Source organism: Micromys minutus (genome assembly GCF_963924665.1).
Source record: "Micromys minutus genome assembly, chromosome: 1".
NCBI classification, from domain to species: Eukaryota; Metazoa; Chordata; class Mammalia; order Rodentia; family Muridae; genus Micromys; species Micromys minutus.
Window position 1 is genome coordinate 233,263,647 of NC_137969.1, and position 25,259 is coordinate 233,288,905.

At 36.0% G+C, this 25,259-nt stretch overlaps 1 protein-coding gene across 20 annotated transcripts in view; it reads left to right on the forward strand.

Annotated features, from left to right (window-relative positions):
• Nucleotides 1-25,259, forward strand: part of NRXN3 (neurexin 3) — a gene marked incomplete at both ends in the record, with an annotated part of 1,482,596 nt that overhangs the window by 1,414,804 nt on the left and 42,533 nt on the right. For 14 of the 20 annotated variants that reach the window (XM_080922160.1, XM_080922175.1, XM_080922171.1 and 11 more), the window contains one exon: nt 15,833-15,911. In XM_080922160.1, coding sequence (XP_080778286.1) covers nt 15,833-15,911 — 79 coding nt within the window. Of the gene's footprint in view, nt 1-15,832; nt 15,921-25,259 lie in introns of all 20 variants that reach the window. The other 6 variants (XM_080922161.1, XM_080922179.1, XM_080922164.1 and 3 more) reach the window with 1 other exon arrangement.

The window sequence follows — 25,259 nt, forward strand, 5'->3', positions numbered from 1 at the left end:
AAGCTCAAATGAGCACAGCATGGTCCAGATGGCAATTTAAGCTGCTGGAGTTTCTTTTATGTAACTTTCTTTCTGAGTAGAGCATTCCAGCTGGGAATCTATTGGGCCTTAGAAACTAACTTCATCTCTTTTATGTTTTTGTTATTCTCATGTATATATTTTACACACACACTCACACACACACTCACTTACTCACACTCTTGCACAAATCTGAGCATGCCCATGCCAAGTGCCTGGCACTGAATCTCATCCAGCAGGTTCAAACATGATCTTGTAGTGCTTTATTAACTGTCTCTCAGGCTCAACAGTTTATTCATCTGAAAGACAGAAAAACTGCAGGAAGAATTTTAGAACAGGAGGTAGAAATGCTACTTGTGGACAAGAATTATTTGCAAGGTTTTCACCCCTCATGGGTGCTTTAGTTAAGAAAAAGTGTAAGCTGGGATTTCATTTATCACTGAAGCATTCACACTGAAGTCTTCATTCAACTGAGCATCCCCAGCAGGGAAATTTGCCTTAAGTACCTAGAACATGCATTCCTCCAGAGATTGACCAAATACCTGTTGGCATATGCATAGCAGTGGCACTTTTCTGGCATGCCATTAATGAACATGGAATTGGAATCACTTTTCTCTTCTTTCTCCTCTCTTCTGTCCCAGTCAGAGACAAATGATGTAGGGAAGACAGAGAGGTAGAAGGGGAGGTTTATAGAGAGGTGATGGATTGATTGTTGACTGATAATAAGCATGTGGTAGTGAGAGTTCTGGTTTCTTTAAAAAAAAAAAAAGCCAACCCATTTATGCTACTGTTGAATTTGCTGGCCTGCTGGATATGAATATTGGATTTGCCATTTGCAAACACAAAGCAAATTCTTTTCAGTGCAAAAGGACTCATTCCCAGGCATATTAAATGTAATGCCTTGGTTTTTCTGTTTGCTTGTTTTTGTTTTGTTTTGAGAGAGGGTCTCATGTCCCTCTGCTCAAATCTATCAAAATGGGATGAAAACACTTTGATATTTCTTAGTGAGCCAATGCTTCAAAGACCTCAAGGGTCCCCTACTTCCAGGTCATCTGCCTACATACCTACAGAACTCTTCTTTGTCCCCACTTTGTAGGTGCATGGAGGCCTGAAATTCCTGAGGGGTCGGGGTCCAACCCCAGCTCTGTAGTCATTACCTGCATTGGTTATTCAGTTCTCCTAGAGCACTGGTTATTAAATGTTTTATATTAGCCCTGATACTGTCATCATAACCTGTATGACACTCATATAAAACAGTTAATGCTATGGACCTTTAATAGACTATGTGTGCCCTTCACAAGAACACAGAGAATAAGTTTGTATTGTAAATAAGTAATGGAAATCTTAAAGCACTTTTTGTTTTCAATTTAGCCGCAAAAGGTAATGAAGTTGAGCCCACAGTTAACATAAAACTATAGCTGTGTTTATTCTATGATGTAAATAGTTATACTTTTTTAATATAAAGGGTTCATTAGGGAATTGGATTTCATTTGGACCTATGTAGGCTAAACAACTGGAGGCTTATGAAAATTCTTGTATGTGCAAACATTTATTGCCTTTGCCTATAAGATGTTGCTTATGTGAGATATTAAGCATCCAAGACAATGTGTTCTGGGCATTCAACCTTCAAAGGTATTTAAAATCTAAGGTATATTATTCTACATTTAAATGTGTACCGAGGCTACCTTGTGTGTTAATGTGTGCCCAGCAACTAACACAGTTTAACTACTTCCCTTTGCTTGCATTAATGTGTGCTCTGAAGAGGAGTAAGGGAAGATAAACTGTGAAGTACACAACCTTCAAGTTAGATTTATCTCGGAGAGAACAGTCTAGTGCATTAATGTGAATATTCAAAGATAGATGTTTATCTTAATGGACTCTGAGGTACTTACAAACAGTGTAATTACTGGAGTCATTTTACAGGGCATTAATCCAGAGTGATTACACTTTCTCTTACTTGCCTTTATGTAAAGAATTGTGCCTTAAGGTTTAAGTGAGGCTGGGCAACTGTAGCTAAGGAACCCAAAGTTCCTACTGAACTCAGTACAGCAAGGTTTGTGGAGCAAGTAAAAGTCAACTCCTACTCCCCTCCATCCCATCTCTTCATGACAGCTGTTGAACCTCTCATAAAAAAGTAAAATAAAGTAAAATTTTAAAAAATAAGAAATATCTACCTCCAGTTTTTCTGAATGAACTTTGAGTTACTTTAACCTTTTATCCCATTAAGTAAGGGTTTGGCCTCCTGGTATATATTTATAGAACTTCAAAAAAAGTTATTTATGAGATTTTTCTATCCTACTGGGACATTTTCTACCTTGAAAGCAAACTTAACCTCCTAAAAAATTACTTTCTCTTCTAAATAATATTTTATTTTAATATTATTCATTTTTATTTTATAATTCTGTTTGTGTGTGTGTGTGTGTGTGTGTGTGTGTGTGTGTACAGGAATGTGCACATGAGTGCAGGTACCCACTGAGTTCAGAAAAGGGAGTCAGGTCCTCTAACGTTGGTGTTAGGGGTATTCTTTTAAAGGCTGTATTAGGTGCTAGGAGCCCAGTAAAAATCGTCTGCAAGAGCAGTACATTTTCATAATTGCTAAGGGGACATATCTCTGTCCCCTTTGTTTTATTTTAAATAATATGGTAATACTATTACTTCACAAAGGAGAATGCTAGGCTGCTGAGTTAAGAGATAGATGAGGGAGCACTCTCATGGAAGAAGAAAGGATGGGAAGGGAATAGGGGTTTAACAGGGAAGGGGATAACATTTAAAATGTAAATAAATAAAATAACTTATAAAATAAAAATAATGCTAATTTTTCTTCATGGTGTGTTAAATAATATTTTTAAACATGTGTATCTTTTGGAATGATTGAATGAGACTAATTGAGAATTGTATCTTCAAATATTTCTCTTGGGTAAAGAGTACTTAAAATCAATTCTTTTAATGATTTTGAAATATGTATTATTGGTTATGGTCACCTATCAGTGCTATTGATTGCTGGAATCTATTCCTTCTGTAGCACTGAGTTTGTTCTTTCTTTTCCCCTTGCACAAATCTTTCCTCCAAGCCTCTTCCATCCTTTTCCATCTGTGATCATCTTCCATTCCAGGAGCTCATGTGGCAATTATCTTTTTGTGTCTGACTTATTTCATTTTCTAGAATCCTGCATAAGTCCATCCCTAGTATCACAAATAAGATGATTTTTCTCCTTTTTAAAGTTTGGAAGATTTTCCATTGTGCATACAGAACACATTGCTTGAATCTTCTCATCTACTGATAGGAAATTCACTATCTTAGCAACAGTTTGTAGAGTTCTTTCTTCCCATGACATCTTGAAAGGTGATGTTATCTAAAGTTATAATTATCCAACAAGGATGAGAAACACTTCACCTCTTCCATGTGTAACATTTTCACCTTTTCAATATGACTTCTGGATCATCTGATTTTTACTTATAGAAACAAATTTTTTTTTAATGCTTACGATATATTTGACTATTTTGGGTGTACTTAGACCCTGTTTAGACACTTTAGTTGGTTTAAAACCAATAAAGAATAGCATTGTAATATTTACTGTATCTTATAGACCAGTTATTTCTCTGTGCCATGGATTTCCCTTTTAACCTACACAGTAGTAGCAGGAAGTTGTTGTCATTGTCTCAGATTTATAAGCTAGAAAGCCAGTAACAGTGTTTGTGGATACACTGGGAGTCCCCTCAGGAGTATCAAGTATAGTATGTGTTTTATAACTCTAAACATAAGTTCTGTTGAAAATATAACTGTCTCTAGACAAATTTCTGTCTGTTTCTCAAATCACAATCAACCAGAACAAAATTCTACCACTCAAAATGGAAGAAATTTTTTAAAATTACATCCCAAGAAAATACTGAGTTTCTATGCTGAAGATAATATTGTGTTTGGAATTAAAAGGGGAAAAAAGCTATATAAAAATACAGAAACAAACAAAAAAGAAACCAAACCTGGATAAGGAACATAGAAGCTAAAACAAAAATCAGGAAGACGATTTAGTTGTTTACAGAAATCAAACATTTATTGACAGAATAGTATGTAGAAAATGTATCCATTTACAAACATAAATGGAAAATACTGTGGAAGATAACACCATTAGTTACTGGAGCCCAGAACTAGGAATTCTGATTCTAAAAGTGTTTTAGGTTTGGATTTTATTTGGTCATCAGTAATGACAGAAAGGAGGATACAGGCCAGCAGTCTGCTTAGGACGGTGGTTTGCAATATATGGGTCAAGACTTCCATGGGTACTGAATGACCCTTTTACAAGAGTCCTCTGAAACCATCAAAAAAACAGATATTTATATCATGGTTCATAACAATAGCAAAATTATAGTTATGACAGAGCAACAAAAATAGATCTTTGGTTAGAGAACTCACCACAACATGGGGAATTGTACTAAAGTGTCACAGCTTTAGGAAGCATTATCAAAGCTCATCTAGGGAAGCAAACAGAGTAGGAGAGAGAGAGAGAGAGAGAGAGAGAGAGAGAGAGAGAGAGAGAGAGATTGAGAGAGACAGAAAGAGACAGACAGAGACAGACAGAGACAGAGACAGAGAGAAAGACAAAGACTGAGAGAGACAGAGACACAGAGACAGAGACAAAAATAGAAACAGATAGTCAGATACTCACACAGTAGGGCATTTTACAGATGGACTTTCAGTGCTAAGGGCCTAGACATGTAATTGTAAGCAAGGAGGGACTGAAGACGACCTTAAGGCTTGAGCTCCTCCTCAAGAACACAGAGACTATAGAAAACAGCAAAGAACAGAGAGGATGATCAGTCTAGTCTAGAATATGTAAATTGGAAAAGCTTAAAAGATATTTAATCAAAATTACTTTGCCTTACTCAGACCACAAAAAGAAAAAAAAAAAGTTTTCCTCTGCTCTCTCAGTTCTGAAGAGTCTTTCCAAACTCCTTTGGAGCACAGAGCTGGCACAGGAGTGAGCACTGTAATCACGGTGGCACTTTCTTCATCAGGATTACATCCAAGTCCCAATCCTGGGAATTATTAAAATGTCTCTTGGTGACCGATGAGCACCAAAGGCAGAGCCCAATCATGCAGGGCTTGGCATCCCCCCTGCTTTCCCATTGCTTGCTTTGTTGCACTATACAGCTGGCTTCAACTAGTAGTCACAGAAAGAATGGCCTAAGATGACTGCCAAAGGGGTCCATTTTCTTCTTTAGTGAGGCCTTGGAGAATCTCCAGAGCAGAAATTTCTTGATGAATCTCAAGTTGCACGATGGTGGCTAATCCCAGAGTCAGCATCTCAGTTCTGTTATTGCAGCCTCCCACACACTTGACACTTTATTGTCACCCCATGGTTGCTGTTGCTCTAGATCTTCCATCTATATGAAAGGTTAAAGGGAGAGTGGCTGGACTATCCAGTTCCTTCCCCTATTTGCTTCTTGAAGGGAAGGGATATTCATGCTGTTCCACACAAGTGAAGGTCAGGAAACAAGTTTCAGAGTCAGCTCTTTTTCTCAAACATATGGATCCCAGGGATTGAACTCAACTTGTTAGGTCTTGTGGAAAATGTCTTAACTCACGGCACCATCTCACTAGCCCCTAAAGCCTTCCTCCTACATTAAGAATTGAATAAGTATCAACCTTGCTAGCTGACTGTCTTATCTCTCTCTCTTCCCAGTTCTATATCACATGTTTGCTTGTGTTGAATACATTGTCAGTTGTAGGGAGGAGGAAGAAAGTAATGGATATTAAAGACAATGTCTTTATCGCTTACCTTCTCTGATGCATTGAAGATCGGGTCCATGTTGCATAAGACCCAACATCTTCCTCATTTCTTAAATGTCCATCTTCTACATGGTACTTTGCTTAATGTATAACTTCCTGGAGCAGGAAGGGTCTAATGAGCCCTCTTTGGTCTCAGTAGATAAACAATTTCATTTGCATTCTGGCTCCTCTGAGTTACTTTAGGGGTGTAACATCCTTTTGCTGTATGTTAGGAAGCTGGGTACCTCAAAAATATTCTGTAAAAGAAAGGGAAAAAACTTATATGCTGAGGGAAAATCTACTCTACTGTAAAAATAGAACAAGATCAGGGTGAATTCTTCAGCAATGAGTGCACAGGGAAAAGCTTCTTAAATTATGAATGTCGCTGCTTCTGTTTATTGCCCAGTAATCCTGTTTTATTGATTTCTGTTTATTTCCAATCACCTGGAGTGAGAGACTGGGAGGCTTAGAAATCTTTATCCCTGAAAGATGGTCATTAAAGCTCCTGTGCTGGATTCAGTTGTTTATTTTTGCTCAAAGTGATTAAATCAATACATATATACAAACAAAACATTTTCCTTTCTTGTCTAGAAGATGAGAAAAAAACAGAGAAACGCTGAATAAAGGTGCTCATATTTCAAAGGGGGCAGCAGATGACACATTGATTTCTTTTGAAGAGGCAGAATATAAATTAAAATATTTCTTGACACAGTTTCTGGTGATAACAATGACTCTCCAGCAGGGATCTTCACTTTCCAAGAAGACGGTATGGGACGGCAACCCCCGCCCACAACCAGCTCTCAGAAGAAAGTTTGTTCTCAGTGCCTATTCTAGTAAAGTTCCTTGTCTAATTTAAAATGAGCACCCTTTATTATTTGAGCACCATCTATGAGTAAAGACTTTTTTTTTCAGGAAATTATCTGATTATTCTTTGAATTAAGTGATTGTAAAGAAATGAGTTTCTCAGAATTGGGAAGCACTCTGAGATCCAAGGAGTCTTGCCCTAAACAGACCTTCTCTGAAACATTGTTACTGAAGCAGGGAATGAGAGGATTTGGGCTAGGAGTCAGGAGAACTACTACAGTGGGGAAAAGGATTATTTCCTCCAAAGTACCTAAAAGTGAATTAAGCCAGTGAAGAATGGAAGCACAAGGGACCCAGCTAAAGGATCACAGGCTATTTGTCATAAGTTGAGATTCTGAAAACTATATCACATGTTCTTTGGTTCTGTTCAAAAACCATTTTGCAGAACTGTTCTCCAGGGGATCTACATACTTTGTGGAAATGAGCAGACCATAAAAGCAAGGATATCCTTGTCCCAAACACTGGAGGAAATTTATCATTAAATCACTAGAATGCAAAGCTTCCCTATATTCTTTCTTTCACAGGGTCATCATGATGCTTCTGTTTACTATTAAATCAAACATAGGGCAAGAGGTAATACTGGAGGCGACCCTGCGGGGCCTTCCTTGCATGTGATAGGCAAAACTCTACAACACAGCTGCCTCCCTAGATCAGCTTAGTAAAACTTTAAGGAAACATAATGAAAAAAAAAAGTCATCATCACAGATATTACCATTTTTATATGATGTAATGTGTGTTTTAAAAGTCAGCTTAAGAATATCCAACTCAAATGTAGAATTTGAGAGGCCACCTAGTATTTTATTGCATAACTTGCAGATCATATTTACTTACAAACCAAAGGGTAGAATCATTGTCCCAAACTAGCTTTCTAGTCTTTATTCTACTTTTTAGTAAAAGACATCCTAGAAGCAGTGTCTCTTCAGATAATTGAAAAGTAAAAAAAGGCTAAAAATGTCTCTGGGTTGCTCTATTTTTTTTCTTCTAAGCCACTGTGTTTAGTGTGTTAAGTTAGTGAACAGCTGATAAAAGAAAGCAATAAGGCTGCTTGGAAGAGGACACATATTGTGGGATTCTGAATAAGGGAAGTGCCAAGGTATGAAGGGACTGAAACAAGAACTTATCCCCTGCAAATCTTTCTAGAAGGCAGTACCACCCTTCCAAGAAGAGACATTAGGAGATTTCATAGTGCTCTTGTATTGGTTTGAATGACCATGGCTCATATTAACATATATATTTGAATGTTTGGTCCCTAGTTGGTAGAACTGTTTGAAAAGGATTCGGAGGTGTCATCATGTTGGATGATGTGAGCAGTTAGGAGGTAGGGTCTGAGCTTTTAAAAGACCAAGTCATTTTCAGTTAATTCTCTCTCTCTCTCTCTCTCTCTCTCTCTCTCTCTCTCTCTCTCTCTCTCTCTCTCTCTCTCTCTCTTCCCCTCTCTCTCCTTCTCCCTCCTTCTGCCTTCCTCCCTCTCCCTCCTTCTCACCCCCCTCACTCCCTTCCTCCCAGTTGTTATCTCAGCATCTAAGCTTCAGATTCATGCCTACCTTCCTGATATCGTGTTCCGTCCCATGATGATTACAGACTCAACTACCCTCTGAAACTGTGAAACCCAAATTTAAATTCAATGCCTTCTTTTATATGTTATCTTGATCCGTGGCGTCTCTTCACAGCAGGAGAAAGTAAGCAAGAGAGCTGTCACACTTGCCATGCCAGCAGAATTCCATGTTCAGAAAAAGTTTATAAGATTGCCTGTAGAGAGGATGGCAAATGACATGGATGTGTAGACATGTTGCACTTGCTTGTGTTGCTTTTGCTTACATATGTGCTCCTTGTCCCATTGAGATCTACTGACAAAACCTAAATGGTTAAGTATGATAAGGCAAAAAGAATATCAAAGTGCAGGGACACTATGAGCACCGAGCCCCCATTTCTACTGTACCTACTGTATTCTCAGCACCCACTTTGACAGAAGATGAATGTTGCTATTTATGAGCTATAATGAGGAAAACTTTCAGCCTCATTTTCCATCAGAAAACAGACATAAATAGTTTCCCACTCTGCATGGAAATTATGCTCTATTTTCTTTGTATGAGGAGTGTGTGTGTGTGTGTGTGTGTGTGTGTATTTGTGTGTGCATGTTTGTGTCTATATTTACATGCTCATGTTTTTATGTACGTGTACATGCATATGTGTGCAAATGTATACAACATGCATGCAAAAACAAATGAAAACCAGAGGTCAGTGTTGTTTATCTTCCTCAGTTTCTTTCTACATCATTTATTTATTTATTTATTTATTTATTTATTTATTTATTTATTTATTTTGAAAGAGAAACAGCTACGCTTTTTTATTGAACTAAAATTCACCTGTTTGGGTAGAATTGCTGATCTGCAAATCTCAGAGACACTCATTTGAAACCCCAGTTCTAGGCTGTAGTAAGCCTGAACATACTAGCTTTCTTATGTGGGTAAAAGGGAACATACTTGGATACTCATGGAATAAGCACTTTACTAGAGGAGCAATCTCCTCAGCTTACATTGGTGTGAATTTCTTTGAGTTATTTATGAATAGCTTGTTCATATTATATTATAGACTAGGAAACAAAAAGCAACACCTGGACAGTAAATAAACCTATATGGATTCAGGGATTTCTTACTAAACCTTCCCTGGCTTACAATTCAATCTGTCAATAGCTTTAATGGGCTTGTGTCTCTAGTATTTCTTTGTGGGAGCTTTGTACTATCTTCTAGTCACAGAAACGTTAAAGCAACTCTAGAGATTCATTCTCAGGGCAATGATGAACTCCTTACCAGTTCTTATCTCTTTAGCTTCGTGTCACGTGTTTTGGTTAACCCTCATATTCTGCCCAGAATTCTGACTTAAAACCACTGTCTGTGGAACAGATGTTCCCTCAGTAGCTTATCTAGTCCTGTTTCAAGTGTATAAACCTTACATTAGCAGGCACTATTGTGCCACATCTTCATCTGGCATTACTTGTTTTCATTTTCTTGTTTATTTAGTATAATTTTGCTTTCACCTTCCTTGAAATTATTGGGTAAAAGTGTTCTTATAAATGATAAAAAAAAAGGTTCACCTTTCATTTTTATTCTTTGGATTATATATTCATTCTTTTGCAGTTGTTTGCTATAGAAAATATTTCTGCATCATACATTAAATTTCTAGGCTATACTAGTATGTTTTTCTTTGTGCATTTGTGCATGATATTGTTTTTAAAGAACCCACAGTTCTTTTAGTTTCTCTTCTGCTGGGTGTGAATCTCAGCCATGCCCATTTTTTTCTAAGGTGCCTGTTCCTTATCCTTTCTGAACAGTCTGATTTGATAGATGTTCATGAACCTCACGTGGTCCTTACAATAGGAAAGTCTTGCCATGCATGAACTGAATATTTGGCTAATTTTTAATTCCTAATCATTTTGCTTTTACTTCATCCCTTTCCTCTTGCTCATGTCACATATCTCAGTTCATCGTGTGACGAAAACCAAGGTCACCACTACAGTTTACAGTTTTTTGGAGCCATGTCATATGTATCAGTTTCTGAGAAGGAGCCACAGCCTCCCTCTAGCCAGAACTGACCTTACTCTCCTCATTGCACTGTATGTCTCTACTATGTTCATCATTGAAGTCCTCTAAGCCATTATTTCACAAAATAAGAAGAATTTATCTCTTTGGACTGTGATGTCAGGCTCCAAGACAGAGGACAAGATACAGAGAAAGAACACCCCACAAGAAAATCTAATTCTATAGTCTTTATATTTTCATAGAACCCTTCTCTGCTGAACTATAGTGTAAAGGGTTTGTGGACATACACATGCTTTCCATATTTTCCCCTCAAAATATTAGTGCTATCTATCATAGGAACCCATATGCATGGAATTTAAATATTCACTAACTGGTACCTATACTCCTACTTCTAATCACAACAATATCTGTGCTCTTGACAATTCTCCATTATGAAAAGAACGCTGATTTTATTAATATCGGCATAAAGCCCACTTTGAAGGACATTGTTATCTTTAAAAAAAAGTAGAGGGGAAGGAAATGAAAGCATATAAAATATTTGGAGAATCAACTACATTTTGGCATCTTTTAGAATGTTTATGCGCTAAATTTTCAAAAATCTGTGATGAAAACAGAAAGTTAACAATGGACATATAGCCATTTTTTTTTTTCTGAATTACAATTCTCCCATACAAGTACTAACCAAGCAAGACCTTGCTTAGCTTCCAAGATCAGACGAGATTGGGTACATTCAGGGTCATATGGTATAGACCTGTTGACAGTTCTCAAGCCTGGGAGAAATCATCATCAATGATAGAACTTTATGATTACATAATCACTAGGACTCCATGTAGATTCTTGGTGATGGTGTAGAATGGGTGGGAATTGTTTCATTTTATTGTTTTTCGCTGTCTCCTAAATAATATGTAATTTCTCCATGCCAAGAAATAAATTGAAAGGATTTAGAAGGATTTGCTTATCAGTGCAGTACCATGTAGCATCACATTCCTCCTGTTTTTGGGAGGGTACATTGAAGTTTGGTTAATCTCCTGTGGCTCAGTACTCCTCTTCCCTGTCAGGCTGCCTTGGACAACAGATAGATTAATCTTCTTTGTACCCATATTTTTCTTCTTCCCTCCTTATTCTTTTGATCTACCCTTCCATTTTAAACAGATGGAAGAGAAATCTTGAAAGTGGGGAGAAAGAGAAAACAGAACACCATGCCATGCTTTATACCATCTCTGAAGACCTTGATCATAAAATGAAAGACCTCAGTCTTCAGAACAACATATAGTCCAGCTTCGCTTGGCTTGTCTACCATCAATTAAATCTGGATTCTGGGAAGGGATTTCTACAAAGGCAAATTTGTTAGCAGGCATTACTATAAGTTATGCCATTTTTGATCCATCTCTACTGTGTGCATTATAAAAAAGAAGAAAATTGAAGGTGGACAGATTTCTGAGGGAAGCAGAATTTTCTTGGATCCCTGTATAGTCGGCTGCTTTTAGTGACAAGGAATAAGTATTTGTTCCAATAGGTATTCTATGTCAGTTGGAAAGTTTTAGCAAGGCTCTCATAGGTTTGCAAATCATCCATGAAGTTTATTTTTCCTATTTCACATTTAATAGTTTGTAAACCCCGTGAGTACAAAGATGTCAAGCACAATGTTTGATTGCTATATCACGTCATGAGCAGTTCATACATAATCGTGGTGGAAATGAATAAGCAAGTAAATGAAATGGTAAACAAAATACCTAGACAGATCACATATATTTTGAATTGGGATCTTTGAGTGAAGACTCTAGTTTAGAGTAAATGTAGTGTCATTAAGCCAGGAATATTTCATTTATTATTTTCCTACTCACATGATTGTGAACCAAGATGCACATTTTCAAAATGTCTTACTTAGCAATTTGTTACCATTAGAGAACAGAGAGAAGAAAGGAAAGAAATGATGTGTTGAAAAACTCTAGCATGGCAGAGATTGAAAATTCATAATAGTTTGCTGTAATATAAACAGTTGGGCATACAAAAGAAAGGAGCAGTGGTCACTGAAGTTATCGTTGTCACAAGACTCTAATTTTATCTCTTTGGCTCATTTATGCTTACCTCATGCTATGCTCCTGGTATCTGATTTCAAAAGGCTAAAATTATCTAGCTCTCATTTTGTCATACAATGTCAACTTCCTCTATTGAAGAAGACAACACAGAGAGCATGCATGCTCAATCTAAATACAATGAGAAACTACATGGTGCATGCATCCATCTTGATGCATTCTGACCTTGTTTTTTATTGGCCTTGAATTCACTGAAGTAATGGGGCTAGCAGAGATGTAATAAGACTAACAATTATTAACTTCCCAAGCTTCATGATTTTAAATATTATGATTTAATGTAAAAAAAAAACAATCTGGAGTAGTATATGTTATGATATTGTTCAAAAATAAGAGTAAGTGATGTGATGGTTAAAAAAAAATTAGTGAGTGAATGTTACTCTCTGAACTTAAAGTATTTAAATGTTTTTAATTACTCTCTGCATTTACATTTCAAATGTTATCCACTTTCCCATTCCCATACCCCTTCTACTTCCACTTGTCTCCAGGAGGGTACACCCTCTCCCAGTCACCCTTTCCACTTCAGTGCCTTGTCATTCCCCTACATTGGGAAAATGTTCCTTCACTAGACCAAAGGCTTCTTCTCACATTGATGCTATACACTCATATTTTCTGCTAGATATTTGAAATTTTAGGTTGGCCTTTAGTGACTTGTCTGTTGGTCTCTGAAAAAGTAATTCTGGTGTCTTTTATTTAAATGCAGAATGAATGTTCTAAAGGCAGGTAAATAAGTCTTCTGCTGCCATCCACGAGACAGTTCAATCTCTAACTCTTACTCCTGGAATAGAAATATAAAGAGAAAATGCTTAAGCCACAAGCATTTGAAAGGATTTAATTCTGTTTAGCATGAAGCAGCTGCTGAGATATATGGCTGTTTTCTGTGGGACTTTGGGATATTTATGGGCTTTTCTCTTTTCCCTTCTCACTGGAAGAATGGAGATCATCATTCATGAGTGTGTTATTTATAATTTCATAAAGCTGTCCTGTGGCAGGACTTATTTTATCTTACACTTAAGCTCGGTCAAATAATCAGACTTCCAAGGAGCTGGGAGGAGAAAAATGGATGAACTCTAAACAATTAGCCTAGTGCAGGTTTAAGATAAAGGGCTAAAGGTTAGAATTTGAAGTCAGGAGAGAGGACATGGTAATAGTGTCATCGATTGTCCTGATTATAACATTAAACACCTGTCAGTGTAACAAATAGGGGACAACTGTAGACATTGGTGGAAATATGCCCCTATGCTAAAATAGAGCAGGGCTTTTCAGAATAAATAATTGGGTGATTACAGAAACAATAACTCACAGAAGGAAAATGAGAAGTCAAGTTTGTAGTACTGGGAGAATTGGAAGGTAAACACATCTATAAATTTACCTGGGCAGAGTTTTGAGCTTTCCTCAATCCCAATTTTATTTTAATGTAACTTTAATAAGCACCAGTAGAAAAAAAATACATGAAATTAAAAGTATTCTACCAGGAAAGAAATAAAAAAGGGACTTGGCATAGACAGTTTACTATGTTGAGTTTTACTGTTGATGTGAGACTTACCTCCCAGAGCAGATCACCTGATTTAATTCTCAATTCTTCATCATGGTTACAGGTCCTCATTCATAAGTGTGTGATAAATATCTATGGCAAAAAATAAATGAACACATCATTGATGAATGCATACGAGAATAAATGGTGAAGATAGCTTGATATAATCATGTGTGTGTGTGTGTGTGTGTGTGTGTGTGTGTAAAGTCTACTACTATTTAAACTGTTTAGGTTTTTTGGTAATGAGCATTTTTTTTTCTTTGAGTATCACAAACAACATTTGAATTTAATACATACAGACAGGTTTCAAACACACTATGCTTAGCCATTGGAAAGTAGTATAGTCAATGGTCTTTGGACTTTTTTTTTTTCTGTTGCTATGATAAAATACCACAAGGAAGTCTACTTAAGGAACAAAATGTTATTCTTGAATTACGGTTGCAGAGGATAAGAATCCATAAAGGCCAGCAAATCATGGCATGGTAGCAATAGTTGCCAACAAAATCAGCTTCCCTTGGAACCTTGTTCCCTGACTTGTAGATTCCCTTCTCTATTCTGCATATCAGTATAGACCCCTCTCTCTGTGTCTGTGCCTCAATGTCCTCCTTACAGAGATACACCAATACTACTACATTTAGGTCTACCCTAATAACTTCATTAAAACTGACCTATCTCATTAAAGCCCAATATAAAGTTCTGTCCTAAGGTATTGAGGATCATCATTAAACCTATGATAGCTGTTTTGGTTGTGTGCTAGCCTTTGAAAAGTGAGACATCTCTTCAACCCTTAATATCTATAAGACAGGTTATAGAAAGAGCTATTGGGTGCTACAAGTATAGTGGTACTATCTATATCTGTTAAATTGTTGCTTGGTTTCTTAATAGCTATGTGTCCCTCAGAAAGTCAGCTAACTTCTCTAACTTCTAGTCTTTTTAAATACAACATCCCCATCTCAATGGACAGTTTGAGTGGCCATATCCAATCAGATTCATATCAATCATAGCAATTCACATATAATACTTGTTCAAAAGGCAAAGAAGGGAGTTCTTTAGCACCCTTTCTTCTTGATCATGGATCCAGACTTCAATATGTCAGGAATAATAAAAGCAGCCACTTGGTTAATGTACTGACATAAAAAAAAAAAAAAAAAAAAAAAGGAATGGGTATTAAAAATGTCCAATATAATGGGTATTTCTCTATGTGACAAAGACATGTTTGGGGTTTAGTGGGTAAAAATAATTTATTTCTTTATTATTCGTTTACTAGTATTTGCTTGGAATTTATCTTATGGATATGACTCTCCTCTATTTTGTGGCAAGGCTCATTTTACACCTAATGCCTATGGTTCTGTGTTTTTCCTCTAACAAATTTTATAGCACTGGGAAGTTTCTACAGGATTAAAAACTGAATGGATTTAAGTTGAACTAGGGTTGTGCTGAGATTTTACTCTTCTTTCCTCTGCATGAGTCTTACCCATGTCCAGGAGCTGTTGTGCAGTACCACTCTGCCGGTCCACATTACTAATTCAGTTAATTGCGGCAGTTATGAGAAGGAAATGGCTGCAAGCAAGAGAAGCTATTATATTGTGCTGAATGAACAGCATTCTGCAGTGTTCATTAATTATACTGTCTATAGATTCACAGCCCCCCAACAGAGCACATAAGACCATGTGCCATATGCACTGAATCCCTGTGAAAGCACAGTGCCTGTAGTACTGGCTGGGCCCTCCAATGCTCATTCTTTGCAGCCTCCTTTCTTCTGACTCCTAGTCCAGAAATCAGAGTGGACAGCACAGTATGATTTTTCTGAAGTGGAAAAGGCTTGAGACTCTGCAACGAGTTTGATGGTTTCAGCTTTACAGGAGACCCATACAGACAATTTTGATCAGAGCAGAGAAACGTCAGTAATGATGGGAGGGGGCAATCAAAAAGATTGAATGTATTTGTGAATCAGCATCCTTATCTTCCTCTGTTTTCTCTCTTCCCTCTGCTCCTCCCCATTTCGTTAACGTCAATAGCCAACATCAGATGATCTTGTTTCATCTGCTGAATGTTCAAGTGATGATGAAGACTTTGTCGAATGTGAACCAAGTACAGGTAGGTCAGGTCAGTCTTGTTTTGCTTGCTTCTTTTTTTATTTGCAAAACCCAAATACATACATATATGTGATTATACATGTGCTTTATATATATTATGGTATGTTAATGTATGTGTATTTCCCATATCTATATATGTATTTGCATACATATATAAATATTAATTTAATCAACAAAGCATCAAATCCCATGGAAAGAACAATTAAAGCTTAGGGAATTTTAAATCTATGATACTTAAAGAAAAAATAAACAAAATACACCCCAACTTTACACAGTGGGGTGCCCAGATTGCATAATGGAATTAATGCAGCAAATGTTCTGTTGCTAATGGCAACTCTGAGATTGGCAGGGGCAAAGAGCAGGCAAAGCCTCCATTTAAATGAGAATTTTTGTTTAAGTCATTAAGTCATAAACCTATCATGGAGGCAAAAAGATGGGCAGTTATCACACTAGTCTCAAGACTTCTTCGGATCCTGAATGGCATAATAAGTAACCTAAATTATTTTCCATGGTATTTCAACAGCAGTAAACATGGCATTACAATTATACTAATTTTGTTTATTTTATGTTGAGCAAACTTGTGAAGCAATATAGTATGAGAAATACAAAATTAGTAGCAAACCATGCCATGTTAATTGCTGTGATGCTTCAAAATGTATCAACTGCTGAAGTTAAGCTGACATTTGCACTGGAAATCACAGTGTTCTCCCCATTTGAACCCAGATACATTTTGATATTTTCTGGTATTTCTTTATATTGAGCTGTATATGATACAATGTCCATTAGGAAACTGCCATCCCTAATCCTCTCCTTTCAACTTCCCCAAGTTGTCTGTTTTTAGATTTTACGCTAAGTTAACATTTATATGTATATAATAGAGAACAGATATCATCGAATTTCTGTGTATGTTTTAAAAAAGTAAAATACCTCATCTTATTTCTACAAAGGCTGAAATAAATAGATAAAATTTCCACTTGATACTTTGGGTTACCTTAAATATTTTTCAAACTTTTTTTTAAAAAAAGGCATGTCATTGTATGTTTTCTCTATATAATTGTAGAGAAAACCATGTTTCATGAAAAAAAAAATAGCAACAATTTAAAACTTCATCTTCTTACCTCAAAATGATATAGAACAGTTCAGATTTTGATAAATGCTGACTGCTTGTTTTCTTGCAAGTGGCTCTGGATTCAGGAAGTTCTGCGGGCTTCTGACATTAGTGTCTTGAATGCACATACACATAATTTGACCTCACCACATTAGAAGTTAATTTGTTCCTTTGAGAAAATATCTCTGTGGGAGGAAGGTTAATGGGACCTTGTTTATCAGATATCTTCAAATGATTTGGGAATATACTTGGGCATCAGTTTTTGTTTAAAAAGCGAGTGTGCTTATTTCATTTGATATCTTTTTGAACATCATGGCAGGATGCATCACTATGCTCTGGTCCTGTCCATCCTAGTGTTCCTCCAAAGTGGTTGTCATGGAGTAAGTCTTGATACCCAAATTCTCCAATCTAATGCAATTCCACAAATTTGTGTGAGAGCACCTGTGTTCTTTCCATGTGTATTAGACATCACCAGTTCACTACATGTATCGAATACATCCAATGTCAGGGTTTTCTGATGACTAGTTTAAGATTCTTAGACTTTAATTAGGATCAATTGCTTATCCTCACTCTGGTTTTCCCCATTTCTTAGTAATAACTGTAAACAGGGCATTGCTTATCAAATTCCTCCATTATAACTCATTGAAAATAAAAGCACAACCATATTGACTTATTTTGCCACCTTTCTCCTAATTATACCCACTCAAAAATCATCCCCAGAGCTCCCTTCCATAAAGTTCACATTTCAGAACCCATGAAACCCACAGACCCCAGACTGAGAGCAGTTAATGCCTTTTGATGTGGAACTTAAACAGTCCAACTTGAGTGAACCTAAACTGAGTTCACTTCCTTTCTACTGCTCAGACATGTTTTACTTGATTCAAATCCGGAAGGTATCATTTCAGCGACAATATTTTTGAATGGCATAGGGAAGAGTTTATTATAGACAGTTTTTAAACCATTGTACTCTTCAAGAGAATGCAGCTAAGAACACATCAACAAAGTGAATCTAGAGCCTGCCTTTTAAGAGCTAACATGAAGTGCTTGGAACAGACTATTACTGTCTCTATCTGGAATAGCATAACTGCCATGTTTGAAGAACAAACATTTTCTCTTTCTAATTTTATTTCCTACTTACGGTACTAGTGTCTGTGATTTGGGTACAGTGGTATATCCTGAACAAGGTGGAAATGGTGAAAGAAGAAGGTCACCATGGAGATGAAACTATTACTGCTGGAGTTACCGCACTTCAAAACTTATTTATCACCTAACGATGAGCATCATAGATTTCTCATTTTTCAAGAACAAATCGATTAAAATCATAAAGGCCACTAATTTATAAGGGCTGGATTTGAACTCCCAAGAGGAACTCATCCAGTTTCTGTCCAGCAGTTAGTAATGGGGACATTCACATTGTGTCGCCTGCAGTCCTGAGGAGACACTGAAGTAGAAACTCTGATTTTAAGCACAGGATTCTCCTGCTGCAGTTTCTTAAATTGTATTATTCTTCATGCCTGATGCTTAATAGAACCATATGTACTACGTTGGGAGAGAGAGCCAGTATGTGATCTCTCATCCTTTTCCACCCTTTTTAGGGGTATTATGTCCTCTCCTTTATTACAGAGGATCCCAGCTGCTGTAACAATTATTATCTGATTCCTTTAGATCCATTTGAGAATCTCATATTTCATACACTTGAGGAGTTTAAGAAATAATTCACCCACTGGATTTTATATAGGCACCAAGTTTTAAATAAAGTGATTTTTCTAACTTGAAAGGAATTTTTTCTCTGTGTGTGTTCCTTTTCTTTAATAAATTGAACAACTATTTTAAAAAACAAAATAAATGTACAGATTTTAAGCATTTTTGCATAAAAGTATATGAAATTCAAGAAAAAACAAAGGCCAAAAACCAAAAAAAAAAAAAAAAAAGAAAAAGAAAATAAAAAACCATTATGTTTAATCTTTACACACCAAGAAAACTTTGACTATTTCCAGGTTACATCCTGTTTTACATGTACTTTATGCTAATTGTAACTAGTAAGATTTTAATGCATGTTATCAAACCTTTAAAAGAGTCAAGTATTTAAAGGAATTTTTATGTTTCCAATTTGAAGTGACTTGGAAGCTTCAAATAAGTGAGTATAAAATATACTAATCCACAAGAAAAGAAGATATAAAATGAAAACCCCATTCAAGTTTATTAAACAATCATGTTCAACATATTTAATAATCTCAAAATAAAGCTGGAGAATAAGTTTTCTAGTTATAACTTCTTCCCCCACACAGTTAAAACTGTTCATTTTTTTATTTTATGACTTTGAGAAAATAAACATTAGTGCAGCAAAAATCTACATTTTAAAGGATGTATTTGTATATCTCCTGTCAAGCTCCCTCCTCAAGCCTTCTGACTTGAGAAATAAGTCATTTTATGAGTGTTATGACTACATTTTTCTGAATATCTTCTAAGCACTCAAGGCTTACTTTTTAAAAATTCAAATCATGTTAGAGTAATGTAAATTGAAAGTTCCGCAAAACATTTTGTTAGTCAAGTTTAAATGTGAGACTCGGGATTTTAATGCCTACATGGTAAATGCTGAGGTATTGTCCACAAAGGTCAGAATCTATTTAGTATTTCTGACTCTTCTTTGCCACAAACCTTGTCTTTTAGAACTACAGTCATATTGAGGCAGAGCGCATAGGGTTCAAATCATCACTAGGAGATGGGAGTCTTTCGTAGAATTTTAATAAATTCATATTTGTAATAAAAATGTGGGCACAGATTCTGAAATTCAGAGAATTTATGAAATTGTCTTTCCATTTCTTGTCCCTCCCTCTTTACTTTTGTTACTCTTGAAACATGATATCAAATGAAGGTTATTGCAAGTTAGCTTTTTGACTTTTGTATATAACTAACATATCTAATTTTATATACCTATAAGATTATCCTTCTAAAAATATTGGTGACCAGGTTGATAGGCAGATGTAAAATAAACAGAAACACCTGGTGGCCCAAGAGAAGTGAACACAGCATTAACTCTACTACTATACTGATTCTTCAGTCATTGAGAGATTTATTTTTTCTGCTTGTCAGTTAATTAGCCTTTTTATTTTCCACCTTGCTTTGGTTAAGTAGACTGTGATCAACTCCCAGTCAGCAGTTCCACTACAACAGGAAGATGAGAGGAAGCATCCACCCCTCAACCAATCAGTCTGTCAGAAACTCCTTTCTCACACCAGTAGCCTACTGGAGTTTATCCTTTCTGGCTAGAAATAGGGTCTTAATCATTTCCAGTCTGAGATACTTCCATGAAATAATTATATGAAAATCTGACACTGAGTTGCCCTAAGCTCTCCAAATTGCTAGAGGTCTTATTTCCTGGAACGTAGTTAACCATACAGCTGGAAGGTCAAGGCCATCATTTCCTAAATAAAGCAAGAAGAACAATGGAGTCCAGATCCTACCGATGATAAAAGCACAAATGTGCTAGTCATTGAGCCTCAAAGGTATTAGCTATAATCGTTGTATTTATAAAAATATATTTATCATTAATTTATTCAAGTTTGAAATCTGAGTACCATACGTTTTTATCAAATAAGTGAATTTTAAATTAGTCATTTATATAACTTTAGAAAGACCTTTATGAACAGAGACATGATTGTTTAATAAAAGCATAATTAAATTTCACTAATCTACTGACCGTTTTCCAAGTATAATAGCAATTCCCAAGATAAAATACCATGGCAATACTGGGTATTATGTTCTCCTTCAAAAAACATGAGAAAATGGGAATTATCTGAGATAAATGTCATAACTATAGACAGAAGAAAATAATTTGAGGCAAAACTTCGTAATTTAGTTACTCAAGTTGGCTATCAACATTAGCCACTTGAGTTATAACAAAAGTGAAATGTTTGCAAAAGACATCATCTGTTTATGGCCAGGTCCAATCCTACTAAATTTGAAGTTGCCATCTTGACAATCTATAAGTGAAGGTGTATTTTCAGGGGATAATAGTATTCCCCATTTCATGCTTTAATTTTCCTTATTAATACACTAAGATATCACTTTTATAACCCAAATCTACTTCAACACAAGTTAATTTTTATGCCACTTTAAAACTTTTATCTGTAGGGGAAATCATTGAGATCTGAATAATGCAGTTTACATAATAAAGATATAGGAATTGATTAATGAATTTTAGGTAAGCCCTTGAATAAAACATATTAAATATTTCATCTTTGCACTGACTGCTATTGTGGATTTCATCATATAACAATAATAACATAAATTATAAAATAAGCATATTTGTGTATTTACCTCCATTACTCAAGAATTTAGGGTGTGTTGAAGAACCCAAGGGAAGCTTGAAATCACCCAGCATAAGCCCTTCTATTTAACAATTGACAAATTATTATCTCATTTTTGTGAGCCTTTCTGTGTAGAAACTAGAATAGATACTAAAACCCAGATACCACCAGGCGTTCACAGTCTATTCGGAAAGGCAAGTATGGAAACAAGGAGACTAAGAGGAAACTAAGAATGAAAGACAACAAACAATGTGGGCATTGTGTAGAAAGGATGAACATATTCTCCACCCTTTATGAGAGTTTCTCTGACACAGTGAGTTGAGTACCCGCTTCCTGCTCTGACTAAATTCACTCCAAGAAGCATGCATGTGTACCTTAGCTTATCATTAATAATGACTGAAATAAAAAGTTAGTGCCGCTTAATGCTAATCTTTAAATTGAAGTATATTTATGTAAGATTATCTAAAACCAGGGTATCTAAAGGTCAAGGCATAGATGTCCACATTAAAGTGAGAATTTCATGCCCAAATCAAGAACTTCCTGATTTCAAATGCCAAAGCAAGTGGAAGCTAAGGAAAGAGCTTGCTGGAATCATTAGGCAAACCCTCTTTCAGATGTATACAGAAATAAAGAGGGGTTGGGTTTACAAAAAAAGGTTTGGGGGTTGCCTTTCATTCAGTTTTTGTTGTGTATTTTTTTTCTCATAAACCCTACGTACATGCACTGTGTATGTGCATATATAAAATGCAGTGTTTATACAAAAGTGCTTGTTACTCCATACGTGTGTAGACATAGTCTAAATGATATTAGACTAATGTAAGTTAATATTAACAACCCCTGCCGTCAGTCATGTGGTTACACAGAAATTCAAGCCATCATTCTAAGCAACATCAGCCAACATAGACATGCATGATACTGTTTTAACTGTGTAAAGCAAGCATGTTTTTATTTAGGTTTTATTTTCTTCATCCTAATTGTAATGGTGATTTCATAATTCAGTTATATTTGAGAAGGGTGGAAAGATGAACATTATACAGATATATCTATCCATATATGCACGTATGCGTGTATATATACATAAATAGATATGTATCTTGTATATTTCCCAAACCATTTTCTGTCGTTTCACCTCATCTTGTGCCGCATGAATTTTTGGTGGTTCAATTTATTTTGTTTTAATTCATATTTAGCATTTTGACCATTATGGCTATTTTTTAACTCATTGCTGTACTTTTGTGAGTAACTATAATCATTGTTTTTAAATTCTGAGAAATATTTAGATATAGAAATCAAAACGGCAACAAAATCTTTTATTGCCATCCTTGTGTTGATTCTCCACCCCTTCAGCCCACCACTTCAGTGTTTCTCTCAAAGCAAATCAAATCTCAACAAAACCCAAGAAAGTTGTGTGCCAAAGAATGAAATGCAAGTTTCCCTTCCCATTTTCTAGTCATATTTCCCTTTTGATTTCATTCCTTTCCCTGTTTTTAATTTATCTCTATATCTGCACAGACCACTTGCCTTCCCTCTCCCCATCAATGATACTGTAATTGATTAAAAAGATACCCAAAGTACCCAAGGATGAAAACTAAAAAGAAAGACATGCAAAAATGATAAACAAGTACATACCCCTCCCTACGAATTTCAGATGGCATTAAAAAGAATTTTATTGCAGATACAGAATATGTGCTTTATCTTTTATTTCTGGGACAAGTCTAAGATCATTGTGTGGCATGCCAGTGACAGTTTTATAGTACTCAACTAACCATGGCTTCCATCACCAGCGCATGAACTGCTATGATGCCATCTTGTGTTTCATCCGAGTGTCACATCCCAGCTAATCCAGCAAGTTCCCTGTCTGAGTAGTGGGGGTAACTTTCTTTTGCAGTTATAATGTCATGGGTACTCATTTTATGTTTATTTTTATTGGGCCCCTGCAGCCCTAAGAGCTGCACTGCCAGCATCTCTGTATGATTTTGTTCTGGTATCTTCTTTCCTTGGCATAGCAGTCCAGCATGTGTCTTTTGTGTGGCCATCTTGTCTACACGTCTACTGTCATGGTGTTGTTCTGTGATTCTGTTCTCTGTTTGTAATATGTTGTTTGATGTCTTTTGTCTTTAGTTCTCACTCTCCTGCTATCTCTACTGCTAACCTTATCCCCTTAGGGAACTTCACAAAGAAGCAAAACAAATTTCCATTTGAGTTGTATGGCTGGTAACTATGGTTTGCACCTGGAAGTCCTAAATTACACTTTTCCAGGACTTTCCAGAAAAAAATTCATGGTGGAAAACAACTATAAATGTTCAAAAAAAAAAAAAAAAAAAAGACCCTTGTTGATTTTTTTGACATGATTAAATTGGCTTACTCTTTAAGGGACTTGAATGAAGTGCTAATTTCCAAAGAGTCTTTTTCATATACCATCAGCCTTCTAGTTAGAACGTTGTCTTCAGAGACAGAGCAAGACAATGAAGCATCCTAATTTCTGCTGCAAAGAGCAGAGCCTTTCCCCAACTTGCTGAGGCACTGGTGAAAATCTCCATTTATCTTTGAGCAACTTTTTGTTCACATGCTTTATCCTAAATTATAAATATGTCCAGCAAGATGTCTACTGATGAAGGAACCAAAGCCCTATTGACTTATTGGTTCCACACATGTATGTTACAAGGTAAGATTATCTTTTAATCTTTCTAAATCAAGATACATATTTTAATCTTGTTTTACTTTTTTAATTCATGGAAGCATTAAAGAGCCAATAGTTTTTACTTGGACCTGGATCCTTGATTTTATTCCTTTAAAGAACATGGCATGAGTAATAATGCCATTTCTGATAACAATCTAAATTTCTTGAGTAGAGTAGAAGAAAGCACTCTGTTAACTGTACAGTGGGTAGGCAATATTCTGTGGTTTTTCCAGGAACCTTGATGCATTACTTGGAAATATGTGGGCATTTGATGCTGATAGAATAAAACATGGAATTATGTGAACATTATTTCTTTTCTCTTAAGGATCAAATGAAGGAATGTCACATCAGTATACAATGGGTAGTAGTTATTGACTTAGGAAAAACATTGTCATACAATGGAAAAGCTGGTTAGGGTCTGAAGAAGAAAACCTTAATGAAGCAATTGGCTTCTCATAAGATGTTGCAGACAGGCTAGAGAAACTGCTTAGTTTTTAAAGTTAAGATGAAAAAGAAAAGGCAAGATGAATGGTCTGAGAAGCTAAACAAGAACTGCAGATGAAAGACAAAAGGGAGGCCAAAATGTAGAAAGTTAAAGGGAGGGAAAGACAAAACTGGAGATAGGAAACAAAGGATCAAGGGAGAGACAGAGGGAGGTAAGACAAATACTGATTACAAACCCTTTGGTGTTTTAAAATTGGGGGCAGAACAATGACTCAGTAACTATAGGTTCTTGCCATCAAGACTGACTACCTCGTTCAATCCCTAATCCTACATGGTAATGACATAACCAGTTCCTCTGATATGATATTCGTGTGCCATGGCATTTTCACAGCCACATACATATACACAAAGAATAAACAACAATGTACATGTGTATACACCCTCACTCAGAGCCCAAAAATAGTGTATCTAGCTTACATTGGGTAGCATATCTCCATAATGCCTAATTCCAACAACCATCATTAATCTTAGAATTGGGCAGTATTACTCATTACCATGCTATGTCATTTTTGTAATCATACAAACCAGATAGAGATCAGTACCTTACATTTGACAATAGTAAATTATAGTAAGATTATTGAGAAGTGCTAAGTTTTAGTTCTTTTATTTATTGTATTTTTAATGTCATGCTTCTAAATTTCTATAATTTAATTTTGAAGAATGGCCAAGATCTTTTAAAATAAAATGGTCAGGCTCCTAAGCTGGCTCTAGAAAAATACTTGATCACTGTGTGTATGCATGACCTAG